Source organism: Pygoscelis adeliae, unplaced genomic scaffold (assembly GCF_000699105.1).
Source record: "Pygoscelis adeliae isolate BGI_AS28 unplaced genomic scaffold, ASM69910v1 Scaffold135, whole genome shotgun sequence".
NCBI classification, from domain to species: Eukaryota; Metazoa; Chordata; class Aves; order Sphenisciformes; family Spheniscidae; genus Pygoscelis; species Pygoscelis adeliae.
In genome coordinates, this window is record NW_008824908.1 from 1,411,703 (window position 1) to 1,427,762 (window position 16,060).

At 39.4% G+C, this 16,060-nt stretch overlaps 1 protein-coding gene across 1 annotated transcript in view; it reads left to right on the forward strand.

Moving 5' to 3' along the window:
- The window catches only part of GALR1 (galanin receptor 1), a 17,898-nt gene extending 4,771 nt beyond the window's left edge, over window positions 1-13,127 (forward strand). The window contains exons 2-4 of the mRNA XM_009324939.1: window positions 7-662; window positions 7,252-7,317; window positions 10,765-13,127. Coding sequence (XP_009323214.1) covers window positions 7-662; window positions 7,252-7,317; window positions 10,765-11,082 — 1,040 coding nt within the window. The 3' untranslated portion in view covers window positions 11,083-13,127. The remainder of the gene's footprint in view (window positions 1-6; window positions 663-7,251; window positions 7,318-10,764) is intronic.
- Window positions 13,128-16,060: the final 2,933 nt, after the last annotated feature.

The window sequence follows — 16,060 nt, forward strand, 5'->3', positions numbered from 1 at the left end:
CCCGAGCTGGGGCAGAGCCGCCCCGCGGGGAGTTCAACCTCTCCGGGCTGCCGGAGGCGGAGGGGAAGCCCCTCTTCGGCATCGGCATCGAGAACTTCATCACCTTGATCGTCTTCGGCTTGATCTTCACCCTGGGGGTGCTGGGCAACTCGCTGGTGATCACGGTGCTGGCGAGGAGCAAGCCAGGCAAGCGCCGCAGCACCACCAACATCTTCATCCTCAACCTGAGCATCGCCGACCTGGCCTACCTGCTCTTCTGCATCCCTTTCCAGTCCACGGTCTACGTGCTCCCCACCTGGGTGCTGGGCGCCTTCATCTGCAAGTTCATCCACTACTTCTTCACCGTCTCCATGCTGGTGAGCATCTTCACGCTCTCAGCCATGTCGGTGGACCGCTACGTGGCCATCGTGCACTCCAGACGCTCCTCGGCCTTGCGTGTTTCCCGCAACGCGCTGCTGGGTGTGGGGCTCATCTGGGCGCTTTCCTTCGCCATGGCCTCACCAGTGGCTCACCACCAGCGCCTCTTCCACCGCGATGCCAGCAACCAGACCTTTTGCTGGGAGCACTGGCCCAACCCACACCACAAGAAGGTCTACGTGGTTTGCACTTTTGTCTTCGGCTATCTGCTCCCGCTGCTGCTCATCTCCTTCTGCTATGCCAAGGTGGGGCCAAGCGGGTAGTGGTGAAGGGTATGTAAAAGGGATGGGGGGGGACAATGGTGGCGGGTGTCCTTGAGCTGTGGGGACATCTCTGGGCACATGGAGGGACATGGCACTGTTGGGAGGCAACGGGGCAGAGGTGAGTTTATAGCACAGAGGGAGAGGGCAGGTTTTATAACCAAGGGGTGACTGGGGGTGCACGTGCGTGTGTGGCACAGAAGGGTCAGGACAGGGATTGCACGGGGCTGGGAGGGGGGGGTTGTTCAGGCAATTACTGGGGTCCCCTCTGCCAGGTTTCCTTGTTGCAAAATGCTAAGGAGCCCTAGTGCTCTGCCGCTTTCTCTGGCAACACAACTCTCCTAGTTTCTTGCAGTGCTGTACGAGGAGTTTAACTCAAAGTACACAAAGCAACAAGTTGTTCAGGCTTCAGACGAAGCATTGTGGTTCTTTAAAATGCAGCGCACTTAAAAATGACACAAATCCACCAGTTTGGTCTGATCCAGTGAACATGTCAAGAGCAAAAGGTGCGTCATGCTGCCTGGTCCCCGTAAGCCCTGTCTTGCCCCAGTTGAAGTGGATGGGAGGTTTACCTCTGGCTTCAGCAAGGGCAGGTGGTGCTAGGGAGCAGTGCAGGAGGACCCGGGTAGGGAAAAGCAGTAAGTAAGGGTGCCTGAATAATAGTACTTAAGGACTTTTCTGCTCAGGCAAACTGTCACATTTTTCTGTGAATATTAATTGCAGCCTTCAGCGTAGGGTCCGCCGCTTGCTGCTGGACAGGATCTGGAGCGCCGGCTGGTACCTGCTGAGTTAGGCAGAGATCCTCCTGTTGCTGGGCCAGCAACCTTCAGTCACAGGATTTCTCCTTAGGCAGTAATTTACATTCGAGAGGGTGGGTCTGCTCTTGCAAATAAGGGCTGCTTAAGTGTCGAGAAGTCAGTTCTTTAATTGGCAAGTTAAACAGTTGTAATTAATGTATTCGGTTTGAACAAATAATTTTATGTTCTGTTCAGTTTTATATGTATTACATCAACTTAATTGTGATGTGCAAATTAAGGCTAGAATGGCATCCAACTCTGCTAAAACTGAGTTATGCAGAAGTCGAAGGACAACATTTCTAAATTACTCTTTGTAATGAAACAAGTCCGACCTGGCAAATGGGGAAGAAATACATGTTTTCATACATAAACGGAATTGTTTTCCCTGGGTGAATACACTGGTGTTTCATCTATAGTGGCGAACATGACAGCTGTGAGAGGGATGAAACTTGCTGTAGCCATAGATCACCAGAGTTTTCAGGAAATATTACGTATTTCAGGGAGACTGTTACCAAATGTATGCAGAGGGAGCTTTTCAGCTATTAAGAATTCTTACTTGTATTTTTCAAAGCCAAAGCATCTTCATTGTCAGCATAATGTACCAGCCTTCAAAGTCTAATTATATGACAGAAGATTGAAAACAAGTCTTTCAATATTATAACAGTCCTGCATAGTGGGGGGGGGGGAGGAAATGTGCTTAAACAAAATATAAGCGTAGTAAATATAGTACACCATGTTGTTACAAAGCACTACAAAAGTAGATATCTCGATATTAGTATGAATATGTAGTTTAAAAAAAACCCAAACAACAAAACAACTCTATGTGAAATACATGCCCAGAAAAAGTTAATAACATCAAGGCCACTCAGAGTTACAACTAAAATCTTGTGCTTAAATTATTGCCAAGGCTAGGATCTCACCCTTGCTTGGTGATGTGTTTTGAGCCTGTATGTACAATCCTGCTTGCCACGGTGTCAAGCTGGAGGACCCAACCTGAAGGTACGAGTTCTAGGAGACACCTGGGAGATACGTGGTATTCCCATCAGTGTCAATGAAGCTGAGAAATGCCATGGCTTGTACAAGGCTATTTGAGGCATTTGTACCCTGCAGCATCAAGGCTCGTTCCTGCCCTCATTAGGAGCCACTGGCAAATCTCCGACTGCCGTATTTTGGCACGTGGGGCAGAGTGAGGAGAAGTTAAGGATGATGGGAGTTGAAAATCAGAGCTGAATTTTTAGATTTGTCAAAGCCATTGCTACTCTCACAGGTCTCCAGCAGAGTTGTCGCTGCGAGCTTTTATTGATGTCACTAGAGTACTATGAAGTACAACAAGTACTTGGCTTCTGGATACATGCAGGGTTAGAGCATCGCTGCTGTGTAATAGCCTCAGAAATATTATAAAAATAAATGCATTAGTTTCTTATGCACTTCACTGGTTTTCATGAACTGTGGATCAGCTAAATAATGCAATCTTCTGATACAGTAGATTAAGACAAAGGAGACTAATTTCTCTATTTGAATATATTGCCGTTTCCAGACTCCTTTAAGGCAGTTCTGTTTCTCTTATAAGCAAATTGCAATTGAACTTTCAGTTTTGAAAGTCTCATTTTTTAGGCACTCTAATAGGGAGCTGAGTTCTTTCTCACTCTCTTTTAAATTATGTTAGGGGAGATTTGTATTTTCCCCAGCGGACAGCAAGACTATTACAACCTACGGAAGTGCTGAAATAGTGCTAGGTATTTGGAAACGGCATCCTCTCACAAAATCAGAACTGGAAATCTCATGTGAGATTTATGAGATTGTGCTCTGTGTCGTGTGTGTACAGCTACTCGTTTCCACTCTCCCACAAATAACTTTGGGTCAGTTTCAACCAAATTTGATAGAGGAGTGAAAATATCAGAAGGAATGATTTATAACTGACTTTTTGTATGTGTTCTGTAACATTGCTACAATGTTTGCTCACTAATGTGTCCTTAAAGGGCAAAGTGATAAATGATTCCCAGTGAGCTTCTAACAATTGACATCTGCCAGGGTAGTGCAATGTGACAACTGATTTTGGGTGCCTCTGCTTTTGAGTACCCAATTATGAGGCGTCAGGCCTCCTTCAATCAAACCTTTAGGTTGGACACCTAAAATCATTAGCAAACTTTTCCTTTTATAGATGTATAATGTTAAAAGCTTTTTTAAAAAAAATATTTCTTGCCTTAAGAATGTTTCCATTATTATCTATCATTCTGAACATTCTGGATTCATGGAAGACGTATAATTTATAGACTTGGTTAAAAGTAAGCCATAAAAAGTAGGAGCCTCAACATAAAATACAAGCTTATATGGTTCTTGGCTTAAGATATTTCTCAAATTTTGCTAAGCAGCGAGAAAAAACTTTATTAAACCACGCTGAAAAGAAAAAATAAAGGGTATGATACATTAGCGTAACATTATTAAATGAAAGAGGGTGAAGGATCTGTTGTAACAATAGAAGTAGCAGCATTACTTTAAAAAATGGATTGCAGGCAATGGCACTCGAATTTAAATCAGGTTCATACTATAAAGTATGGTTCAGAATGTAATGCTCGCATTATGGCTCTGTTAAACAAGCAGTTCGTTCGTATTAGATAATGACCTTGGGCAGGCTTTCTTGCCGCATGGTTTTCAATAGCTGATAATGAAGGTGTAGTCAGTGGAATGATTATATACAGCCAGATAGGAAATATGTTTTGCAACAAGTGCAGACTTCAAAATTTATATTGTTTGGTAGACCTATACAAATAGGCACAGATAGTGTAAGCTATTTTTTTCTCTCTCTTATTGCAAAAATCCCTTTTTCAACTTGATTTAGTTGTAGTCCCTCAGCCTGGGCTCTCAAACCATCTGGAGGTAGTCCCTGAAACGGCTGAAAAAAAAATGTTAAGAAATGGATAGTCTGTAGGCAAAATCCAGGGCCTCCCAAATGCCATCAGTGGTAGTTGTGGTAGCACAGTCTGGACCAGCCTGGACCTTCTTATACTTCTACGATCCTACAAGTCTCCTTACACCCTCTTTCACAACAGCATAACTTTCTTCCCACAGCACCCTGCCCTCATCTCCAGGAAAAAAAGGAAAGCTATTCCTTCCCTGAGAGCCAAATACACTCTCTGATCAACAGGTACAGGAAAGGTGGAGTTAGAAAAGTTTCAGGTGAAGAGTTAATTTTTCCACAGAGCTGAATTTTTTAACAATGTGATACCTTATTGGAAAAGGTTGTGACCTATCTTTCAGCAAGGTATTTCATTCCGTGAGTTAAAAATGCACGTGTAAATATATTAGTGGATATTTTGAAAGACTTTCCTTAGAGAAATAACCTGAGACAAAGTGAGAGGCACATGTAGAATTATTATTCATTCAGGTGAAGTGACAGTGGCTATTAGAGAAACAATTGATTATTCACCGTCCCAGAGAAGAGATAATTTGAACAGGGCAGTGAGGAGAGGTGTCTTTGATTTGCCTTGTAGTGTTTGTGCATAAACATGGCTTTTAATATCCCTCCACGGCATTCTCTGTAGGTCTCTGAGTGCTGTTCTGCCGCTGTTGATAGGTAATTAAATTCTGCCTATTTCTCTTGCTGCTGGTTTGCGTACCATCTGGTACACTATCACGTAGAGCCAGCACGTTTTCACTGCAGAGACTTATTTTATGAAATATATATATAATCTGAAAGAGGGGAAGTTGAGAAGGATTCGTTGGAAGGTTATCATCTAAATCTTCAACACCCCCCGGCCCCCCAAATACCCAGTTGAACAGCTTTGTCTACTGCATCTTTCATTTGACTGGAGAGAGATGCAATGCAAAAATTTGTGCTAAAAGTTTCAGAACAAAAGAAAAAAAAGTTTGCAACTTTAAAAGAAGATTTTGCAGTTCTGATTTCTGGGAAGAGTTTATCTGACTTTAGTTTTGGGCTGGGAGGGAAAATCACAGCACAGTACAGTCTCTGGGTGGCAGGTGATGGGATTTGCAAAGGTCCGGTAGAAACAGCCCATCGCTGTAAGTTATGTGAAGGGGGTACGATAGGAGAAGCAGCAGTGATGGGAAGTGAACTTCACTGTCTTTCTCCCATGCTCTTTTTTGTTTTCACATTTTTCACCCATGGACTAAGCAATTCAGCTGTCTTGTACACGGTGACGGCAGGTGAATAGAGTGTGTGAGCCAGAGGATCATCTCCCTGGTCTTCTGCTGGACTTCAGTGGCTCTTCTGTCCTTTCCTTCCAGTCTGCTTCATCCTGGAGAAGGAAGAAGGGCTGAAGCCAAAACCAGACCTTCTCAGAGAAAACCGATTTATTTTTCTTCTGCCTTTCCTGAGCTCAAGTTAGCCTTGCTAGCGACCTGGCCAGTGTTTCAGAATAGGGAGAGCATGCGGGGCTGAGTCTTTCACGCACAAACATGTTCGTGCACAGATAAGCACAAATGAACTGTGCTTCCCATGTTAAGTGGTTACAAGTAATTTTTATTTTTATTGCTGTTTGTGGTTCACTGGTAGCTAAGAGTAGATACCTAAAAAGTGGAATCCACTGATGAGCTATGGTTATTCACAAATACCATCTTATTCCTTTTAACTCATTATGTATGTTTCTAAGACTCAAATGCCAGAGTGGGATCAAGTCTATAGGTCATCTTGTCTGGTGTCTGTCCTGGTAGTGGTTAGCCGTGCATCCCAAAGAACACAGAGAAAATGTCCCCAGATGATATAAGAGAATTTGAATTTATACCCTTTTCCCCACCTCAAGAAGTCTCCTTATAAGCCCTAAAATTTAGTGTTATATTCCTTAAAAAATATCCTTTTCATGCTGGATGACCTTACCTATTAAATTGTTCTCAGTTCATCTTAGAGCTATGTAAAGTGCAACCTAACATCATCATCATCTGAGCTCTACACTCTGACACTCTCTCTAAAAAAATTCCTCTTACCATATTTTAATTAAATCCGCGAGTTTAATTAAGCATCTCCTTTTTTTAATTCTGTATGGTTTACGACTTGTTAAACACATTCAGCTGAAGAGCATATTCCCTGCCCCCGTGCCTAGAAATCATGCCGTATGAATATATTAGATTCAGCGAATAATGACTGCAGATAAAGCAGGCATGCACCTCTTATGCATCCACTGTCCAAAATCTTATGTGTAAATCATTATGTTAAAATTTGGACCCTGCTCTTGGATGATGAGCCTTTTTGAGACACAGTTTAAAAAAAATCGCTTGTGAAAGGTACACGACAAGTATCATCAAGTTGTTGATAAAGGTCATGCCTCATGTGAGATACTTTTTAGTAGACATTATTTTTGAAAGCCTAGGCTTCTTTTGAAGATCAGATAGCGCCAACATCCTGATTATATTAACCAAACATCCATCTGAAGAAAGCAAATTACGCAGGTGACTCAGAAAAGCTCTGACTCAAAACATACACTTTTTATGTTACATGCAGTAAAGGTCATTCTAAATTAACAAGCATTGACATTTTTATGGAAGAAGAATGATTGCTAATTCTAGGTGCATGATAGATTTCCATTTGTTGCCTTGTTCATTTGTGATACGTATTTGTTATGTCATACATCTGAATTTTTATATAAGAATTCAATTGTCGTCTGCTTCATATTTGTTGATCCACACAGATGCAGATATGTAATTCCTTTGGATTTTATACTGTGCACTTTTGAAATGTGTAAATTGGATGTAAGCGACTCTAAAATAGATGGGTTTGAATTTTAGAAAATGGTGAAATACAAGATGCAAATTAATCTTTTCAGGTTCTTAATCATCTGCATAAAAAGTTGAGAAACATGTCAAAGAAGTCAGAAGCGTCCAAGAAAAAGGTAGATTGCTTTCATTATTAATACCTATTTGTTTATATTTTAGTTTTATGGCTAAGCTAGTTTGGTATTATATTGCTTGTTGCCAAAGATGTAATGGAGAGAAGGAATTGAAATGAAGTATTTAATGACGTATTCAGTGTCTCTCTGAACTTAGCAGGATTGGAATCTTTTCTCATTTGAGTTTTCCATCGTAATGCATCAAGCCATTACCTGAGATCCCCAAATTTTGAACTCCAGAGCATCTGAAATTTAGACACGGAGAGACAACCTGTCTCTAATATTAAATGGGGGGTTTTTTGCCTCACGGGCATTTTTCCCTAACTTGTAAATATTTTTTTTTCTTTATTTATTTTTTTAACTAGCTGAATTTTTTAATGTTTTATGAAGAATTCCTAGGTTATACCATGAGACTTTAAAATGAGGTTTATTGTGCTTCCTGATGGGAGTCTAATAAGAGACTTTTAATGATTCTGCAACTCTTCTATTGATTTTCCACAAAACATTTTTTTCTTTTATGTTCAAGACTTAAGTTATATACTGGTTACAAGCAGAATGGTGAAAGGTCTTTAAAGCAGAATATAAACTTTGCGATTTAGAGCCATATTTGAAAGATGTGTTTATGTATTGAATTTGTCAGTTAATATAATATGGTTCTGATTTTTGAGCAGATTTGACCACAGTAATCATTTGACTAACTTCTCAGTTTATGAATGTAGAGTCAGAAAACCCCCTTAGGCTATAGCTCTTCATTTGATCTGATCACTATTACCATATGGGCATGCAGACTGTCTGCAATGTAAATGAGATATACATGGGCTCAACAGGGAATAAGTAATCTATTACTTATGCATTCTCTATTTTTTTGAAAAATATCCTAGTCAATAGATTTTAAATCCTAGAATTAAAAGCATTATGGCCCTGATTCCGTAAGATACTTAACAGATATACTTTTGCACCTAATGTCGTCAAGGCCAAAGGTGCAGTTTTCAAAGGCGTTCTGTACATTGCCATCTCTACTCTCATCTAAATTATTCTCAAACTGGAAATATCTGTGCATTTCCTCTAAACACTAACTCTTAAAAATTGCAAGTAAAAATCAGATCTGGCTAGGAACTAGCTTTCATAGCTTCAGGGAAAAGCATTACAGATATGCCCAAGACTGCTTGGACGTATCTGGGTTCAGTAACCAAAGGGGGGGAAAAAAAAAGCAGCCCAAAACTTTTTTTGCCTTAGAAAATAAGTTTCTGATCCTAAGGCCTAACTCATGTCTTTCAAAGCAACTCTGTTTTCACTAGTGTGCTGTATCTTTCTTCTTTTCCTTCTACTGTTTTGTTAAGAATGCATTTCAGGCTTAATTATACATTTCTAGCTTTATTCCAGCCTTTATGAAAATTTCAGTAGTAGAATCTTAAAATGAATTTGCTATATGTGTGGAAAAAAGTTAACGAAAAGTATGAATGTGCCTAAACGCTATTTTTTGTGCTTTTTGGTCATAAAGCATCAATATTAACATCATGTATTTCAGGTGGGTTTTATTTGCTAATGAGAAACCCTAAGCAAGCTCCCATCAGGTAAACAAGAGCTGCCCTTTAGTGTTACCTTGGTTGCAAGGCATAGTGGTGATTTTGAAAAGGTAAGCTCTGAAGTTAGCCTTAGGAGGAATAATGGGATAAAACAGATGTTGTGAGGTTTCCTAATGCAAAATTACTTATTCTGCAGGTATGAAATACCTTAAGTAAAATAGTTACACACGGTCAACCTCTGCTTTCAGGTGCATCTATACAGTCTATGGAAAGTAGTGATTTTCCTGGTGTAATTTTTTTTAGAATTTTGAACAAACTGAAGTTTTTTGCCTCTTTTGAAGTACTTGTGCATATGGTATCCAGACAATCTGTTTTCAGTTGGAATATTAACACATTGAAGGGATCAGAGAATGAAATCCTCTTAATTTATACTTCCTTGTTAGCACATATGCTCCCGATGAGACCTGAAAGAGAAAATATTTGTGTGGCTGTTAGTGGCAACTGACTTAATCTCCATAGGCTAAGTAGAGGAACGGCTTGTGAAAACAATGAATCCTTGGGACTAAACAAATTATATTTACTACAGATATAATGTCCTTTGGTTTCTATTGTGAGATTTTGCTAACCAACAACAGTGTCTGTCATAAGTTATTTTGGCCTGTTGCCACAGAAATCAAACTTTTTTTCTGTAAGTTTCTACAAGTTAAGTCATGTTGTGATTAGGTAGGTCAGTCTGAATTACTACTGAGCATTAATAAATTCAAGAAGTGTAGACCAAGTTCAGTAAACTAGCAAAAAGTCTAGATGTTCTCTGTGCTGCAGTATTTATCACTCTGTGGCCACTGCGTTAGTTTTGCCTGTGAAGAAGAGCCTAAGTTATCTGAAAAATTATGTTGTAAAGAGTTAATATAGTAATTATAACGGTCCATAACATAATATGCTTTGGAATTAATATTAGGCTTTTATTGGGAGAGTGATTTAGTTGAAAGAGGTACTTGTTAGAGGAGTAGACATTAATTAGTTGAGCAACTGCAAAGCACTAGCTGCTGTTTCTGAAGTAACTGAAAGTTAAAGAAAACATTGACAGTCAAACTCCACTGTGCCCTGGCAGAATACCTTCAGCACCTGAAAGGTCCGTACTGACTGATACTGTAGCTGTCTGGATGGATCTAATGAACTTGATGGCCTTTCCTCTCAAAAATAACGAAAGTGGAGTCAGGAGGCAGCACTGGATATTTTGTGTTCCATTTTTCTGAATTCAGTGTTTGGTGAGCTCTAGTTTCCAGATCGGTTTTGACAATGTGCAATCACCAGAAATTTTAAGCTCCTTACTTTTCTCTTTTTTTCCCTAGTTGTATCCCAGGATATTGTTGTGTGACTCCCTCTGTGGAAATTTTATGTTTAAAGGAGAGACTTTCAAAAAAGTCCCTGCTCCTTTTGTAGACACTTGAGCAAAGTGTTCGTCTGACTGCTCGAAGCTCTTCCACTAGCTGCCTTCGTGTATAATAGATCTTTCTTGAAATTTTGGTCAGAAATCCTTGTGCACCGCACTAAAATATAGATCATTAGATCTGGATGAGATTTCCCAAAGACCTATTGTTATCATTATTTTACACCAAGCTTATGTCCACCTCAGAAAAGGCTAGGCTTTTGTGTAGGGAGTCAGGAACATCATTCTTTACCTTTGAGCAAAGTTATACACTTGCCTTTCACTGTGGCATTTTCAAGGCTAAGGTTGTCCTTGCAGTAGTTCGCTATGCAAAATAAAGCCCATATTGGTAATGGAGTAAAATCAGTAATAATAAGTATTTCAAAGTGTGTTCTCCCTCAGCATACTCCCTCCCCAATAATGGTTTTGAAACAGGTTTAAAGCTGGTTCTTCAAGTGCTCATCAGACATCTGTGTTTTCCTTTCCCTGTCTCAGACAGCACAGACCGTGTTGGTGGTGGTAGTGGTTTTTGGCATCTCCTGGCTGCCGCATCACGTGATTCATCTCTGGGCTGAATTTGGAGTTTTCCCACTCACTCAAGCCTCCTTTCTCTTCAGAGTAACTGCACACTGCCTGGCTTACAGCAATTCTTCTGTGAACCCGATTATATACGCATTTCTCTCTGAAAATTTTAGGAAGGCCTACAAACAAGTCTTCAAATGCCAGATAGGTAACGAGTCACCTCTGAATGACGCTAAGGAAAATAAAAGTCGGATAGATACACCACCGTCTACCAACTGTACACACGTGTGAACTTTGAAAAGTCCTGTATGTTGGCTCTTCATTTGTGTGGACTAAACACCTAGAAAACAAAGCACAACGAGCTTTATCCTGGGTTTATCTTGATAAAGCTAATTGGTATTTAATGTACCGAAGTTGCGATTGTAGCAAAAGTTTGTGAAACTGGTATGAAAGAAAACTGGGCTGATCCTTTGCATCTTAGATAGCTTTGTCAAATGAAGCTCTTGGACCTTTAAAAGATACTTGAGAAAAAAATGTTGGCGATGATATGTCTGTGTTCTTACTCACTAAGCATATGGTGTGTAAACGTTCAAATATACAAGAAGGAAATGTTGATATGGACAAGTAAGTTTCTGACATCTTACTCCATCGAAGTGAAGAGATGGCTACATTTTCTGTCTTACAGATAATAAATACCGTAGTACTATGATTTCAGAGAGGAAAACTTTTGTGCTTTCTTCAGATTGTTTTGACAATGCCTTTTCTCTTTTTAAAGTAAAGATGGGCTCTGATTTGCAGTTGAAATAACCCGTATACAACTTGAGGCAATTGCTTGAGAGAGGAAATGCTAATTTTATCTGTTTAGCTGTCTTTTTAATGTAACATACTGAGTAATGATGGACTTTTTTCCACTTCATGTGCCTGCCTTACTGTATACACAGAACTTTTGTGTACGCTATATAAGGTTTTGTTTATGGTCTGTATGTAGTTGTACCAAAATGAGGATTTGTGTCTATCTGAGGGAAGCTTTTTTCATGCGTTGCATGTGCGCGTCTGTGTATGTTTTGTTAACTTTATAGACTTTGAGATGGAGATACAGTTTTAAATGTGCAATGTATACATATGTTTTAAAATACTATGCTCCATAAAGCAACTCTGGGCAATGCTTAAGCATTTAAAAATAGCATTCCCTTAAAAGTTGTAGGAGGGGCTTGATACCATGTAGCTCTAAATTGGAAAAATTCAGAAGGATGCATTTAAATCAATACAAAGTATATAAGGTAAATGGTCCAATTCCGCAAATTCTTAAATAAGATGAGTAGTTTCAGCAGTTTTATAAAAGTATTTAATATGTCTTTAAGTGGTAAACCACTAAAGAAGTAGCAGAAGGGCACTCAGTCCTTTGAGAACATTATTGTTAGCTGGAGTAAGATATGATTTTACCCTTTTTATTAATGACCCATAGACTCACAGAGTAAATTAAGTTGGAGGAACCTCCGGACATCCTCTCAAGGCAGGGCTACCCTCAGAGTTGGCTCGCTTCCTTGTCTAGGCAAGTTTTGAAAATTTCTAAGGATGGCGATTCAATGATTTTTTTGGGGCAACCTGTGCCAGTGCCTTATCACCCTCACTAAAATATTTTTTCTTATCCCCAGTTGGGATTTCCCTTGATGTATCTCGTGACCATTGCCTTCTGTCCCTTCGCTGTGTACTTAAGTCTTCTCTCTAACTAACTAATATGTAATTTAAGATGGCAGTTAAATTTCCCCCCAGGCTTCTCTTCTGAAACAACGCGTCACTCCCAGTCTCTCCTTATCTGTTGTGCTCCAGCTCTCTGGCTGGCCTTCCACTGGCCTTCCTCCATCCAGCGTATCCATCCCTCTCGTGAATTGGGGTGTTCAAAACTGAACAGTGTGTTCCAGATGTGGCCTCACGAGCACTGAATAGACTAATCGCTTCCCTTGACCTGTTGGCTGATTCTTGCTGATACAGCCAGTATTACAGTAATTTATTGCTGCAAGGGTACACTGCTGACTCATATTTAATTTCTGCTTTACAAGTACTCTCATGTCCTTTTCTACAGAATTGCACTGAGTCCCAGTCCAAGTTTCAGGACTTTGCTTTCGGCTTTGTTGAACTTCATGCATTTGATAGCTGTTACTTCCATTCTTCTCCGGCCCTCCGAAAGGTAGCCCTGCTCTCCGGCATATCCACCACTCCCCCGGGTTTGGTATCACGTGCAAACTTTCTGAGAGAGTCCTGCACCCTTGTTTGGGTCTTCGAAGATGCTAAATAGCGTTGGCCAGATGCTCTGTCAGATTCCTTTTTCTCCACAAACTTTCTTAAAAGAAAAAAAAAAAAAGTTCAGAAAGTTCAGAGTGGTGGAACCGCATCAACTATGGAGGGTTAGTTCACATGAAAATGTCTATGTTTATGTGTCAGTATTGTCTGCTTGGAGTCAGTAAGATAATATTGAAGACAGGCTCTTGCATGCATGGTGTTTGTGTCCATTCTTTCATATGAAGAGACAGTTTGATGATATTGCTAGGAACACAAAATATATGAAAAAAAACTCAATCGGAGAAGAAGGGTTTATCTGTGCAGGAAACCATTTTCTGGGTTAGGATTGAGGTCAGGAAACACAGCCTAGAACAACGTCGAAGCTCCTTTCAGTTTTCAGATCCTCATCACCTACTAATCATTCAAATTATTAAAGCACTATCAAACTTCAGCTGAATTTATAACATACTAGGAGATTCTGCAGCTTCAAAAATTGTATTTTTTTCCTTTGAAAAAATTGCGTGTGATTTTATTACTTTGAATAAAAAATTACAATGTAAATATGTAATTGTATAAGGTTAGAAAAGGCTTTTTTTTTTCCTTAATTGTACATAATTGCAAAACCAGTTGCTTGATAGTAATGGAGCTACATCTGTTTGAAATTTTAAGGGTGAGGGGGTGGGGGGGACTGCAGTAACAGCTAGTTAGAAGGGCCTCACCTGGTTCCTGGTGAGTATCAGTAAAACTTCCACCTTTTCAGAGAAACCTTAGGAAGCAGCTGGCACACCAAGGCTCAATTTCCTGCCTAAAACATGCTTTTGTTGATCAGTGTCTCTAGCGTGACTTTGACGTAATCAGCTGTGACATGGAGGTTGCGAATGTAAAAACAGTGTTAACATATGCTGTGAACTGTGTCTAACCCCTGAGCAGCTGGACAGTTGGGCAGGAAGTTGTCATGCCACAAAAATGGCTATTTTGGGCAGAAAATCAGGGAATGGGCACTAATGATCCCTTACAACTGAATGTCTGCTTGTCTGCTTTCAAGTTCTGAACTTGTTGGCGGGGATCGTTATTTCTGGTTGAGGATGAAGCAAAAGTTTCACCTCATTTACTTGCCTAATGTGCTTTTTTACATCTTTTTAACCAGAAAGGTTAATTTCAGTGTGCGCTGAAGTAAAAAAAAATGTCTCTGGCTAGGGCTGAATTTTCCACTCATAGAAAGATAAGTAATCCCACTGAATTCCACCCTGTTGTGTGAATTTGAAAATATTATTCTGTACAAAACAAAATAGGCAACAGGAATGATTACTCAAATTCCTCTTGAACTAAAGCAAGACATGTGTGTGTAATTAAGCAAATACTTAAATTTCTCTTAAATTATATTTCTCATCAATTGAGAGAATTGGAGAACCTCCACAGAAACTGCTACTCATATTTTTTTATAAATTCCCTAAAATTTTGTTGTACGTATACTGCCAAAACGCTACCTCTTCGTGCTGCTTCACGAGTGTCTCCTGAAGTTTAAAACGTACAATGCACTTTGAACACTGATGACAGAAGTAGCGTATCCCATCATATCAAGTAGTAGGAGTTGTTCAGTCCATCTTAAAACTGTGTTTTAGTGGAGAAATGTGGAAGTCTCTCCTTGTCATAGTTTTCTCTGCAGAGTGGATGAAAGACCCGTGGAGAGGTAGCATCTCTTCAGCACCTCATGCTGACGTGAGAGGGTCTCCTTTCTTGCAGGCTCTAGAAAGGAGCTCAGTCCTGTCTGTTTTCTGAGGTTGTATTAGGACATTGCAGCAGGTTTCTAGCCAATTTTGCATTTTATATTTTGGATTTTCGAGTTTCTACCTTTTGCCTTAAAAAGATGCAGAAATCTCATTAAAACACTGCACCAATGGAACTTTGAAATTGTAAAAACTGATGTTTAAAGAGCTCAAGAAATTATTCCATCAAGGCTCTTCGCGCAATGTTAGCCCTGCCTATTTGTGGGTAGGTGTTTGAGGTACGACACAAAAGATTACAGCAGTGCTCTTCTTCAACTAATAAAACCTAAAATACATTTTGCATCCTCCGAGATATGCGTGGATCCAGATGCACACTGTGCACTACTATACAGAAATCAGATTTAGGATCTATATCCAAAATGGAAAGAAAAAAATTAAATGGCCCTTAACCAACATAGTGTTCATCACATGCAAACACCCTGAAAAGTGCTGGGACTTGCTCACCGATGTGTTTGGCTCTGCTAACTTTACAGGTAATTGTATCACTCATTTAACTAATTTTCAAGATGGTAACCATTTTAGCGGAAAGGGAAGCTAACGCTTAATGGCCGCTTCTGAGTCATTTAAACTACGCACAGTTTTCAGTCAGAAGTACGTACTCAACATTTATGATATCTAATAATGTAAACATTCAGAATTACCTAAAATTTCTATCTTGTATCAAAAACGTAGAATTTCCTAATATTTCTCATATGTCTAAGGTAGGTAACAAAATCATATGCTATAGTAGATTACAAAGATATGACCAAACTGGCTGAAATTATATGTAAAAAATGATTATGACTGTATAAGGAGGAAACTTTAATTTTGTAGTTGAGTGTTTGTTCCCATCTGCAATCTTAATATTCTTTCAATATTTCGTATGATGAAATTAATTGGATCTTTGATTATTTACAAATTCTTCTGAAATCTTTTTCTAAATTTAAATATTGAAAAAAACATATTTTCAAAACCATTTAATTTTTGGCAAGATAAGACATTTTAATGACATGTTTTAAGTTATGGTCCTTTGAGCTTTGTATTCACTTTCACTTTGTATGCATGCACCTCTTTCTTAAAACCTTAACTTTATTATTTTTGTAATCTATTATATCTTCATTTTTTAAAAATAATGTCACTATCTCCAAGAGGTAAACATTAAGCTTCGTATATTTATTGTTGCAGTGAAGTAGATTTTACATTAAATCCCACATTGTAGGGAA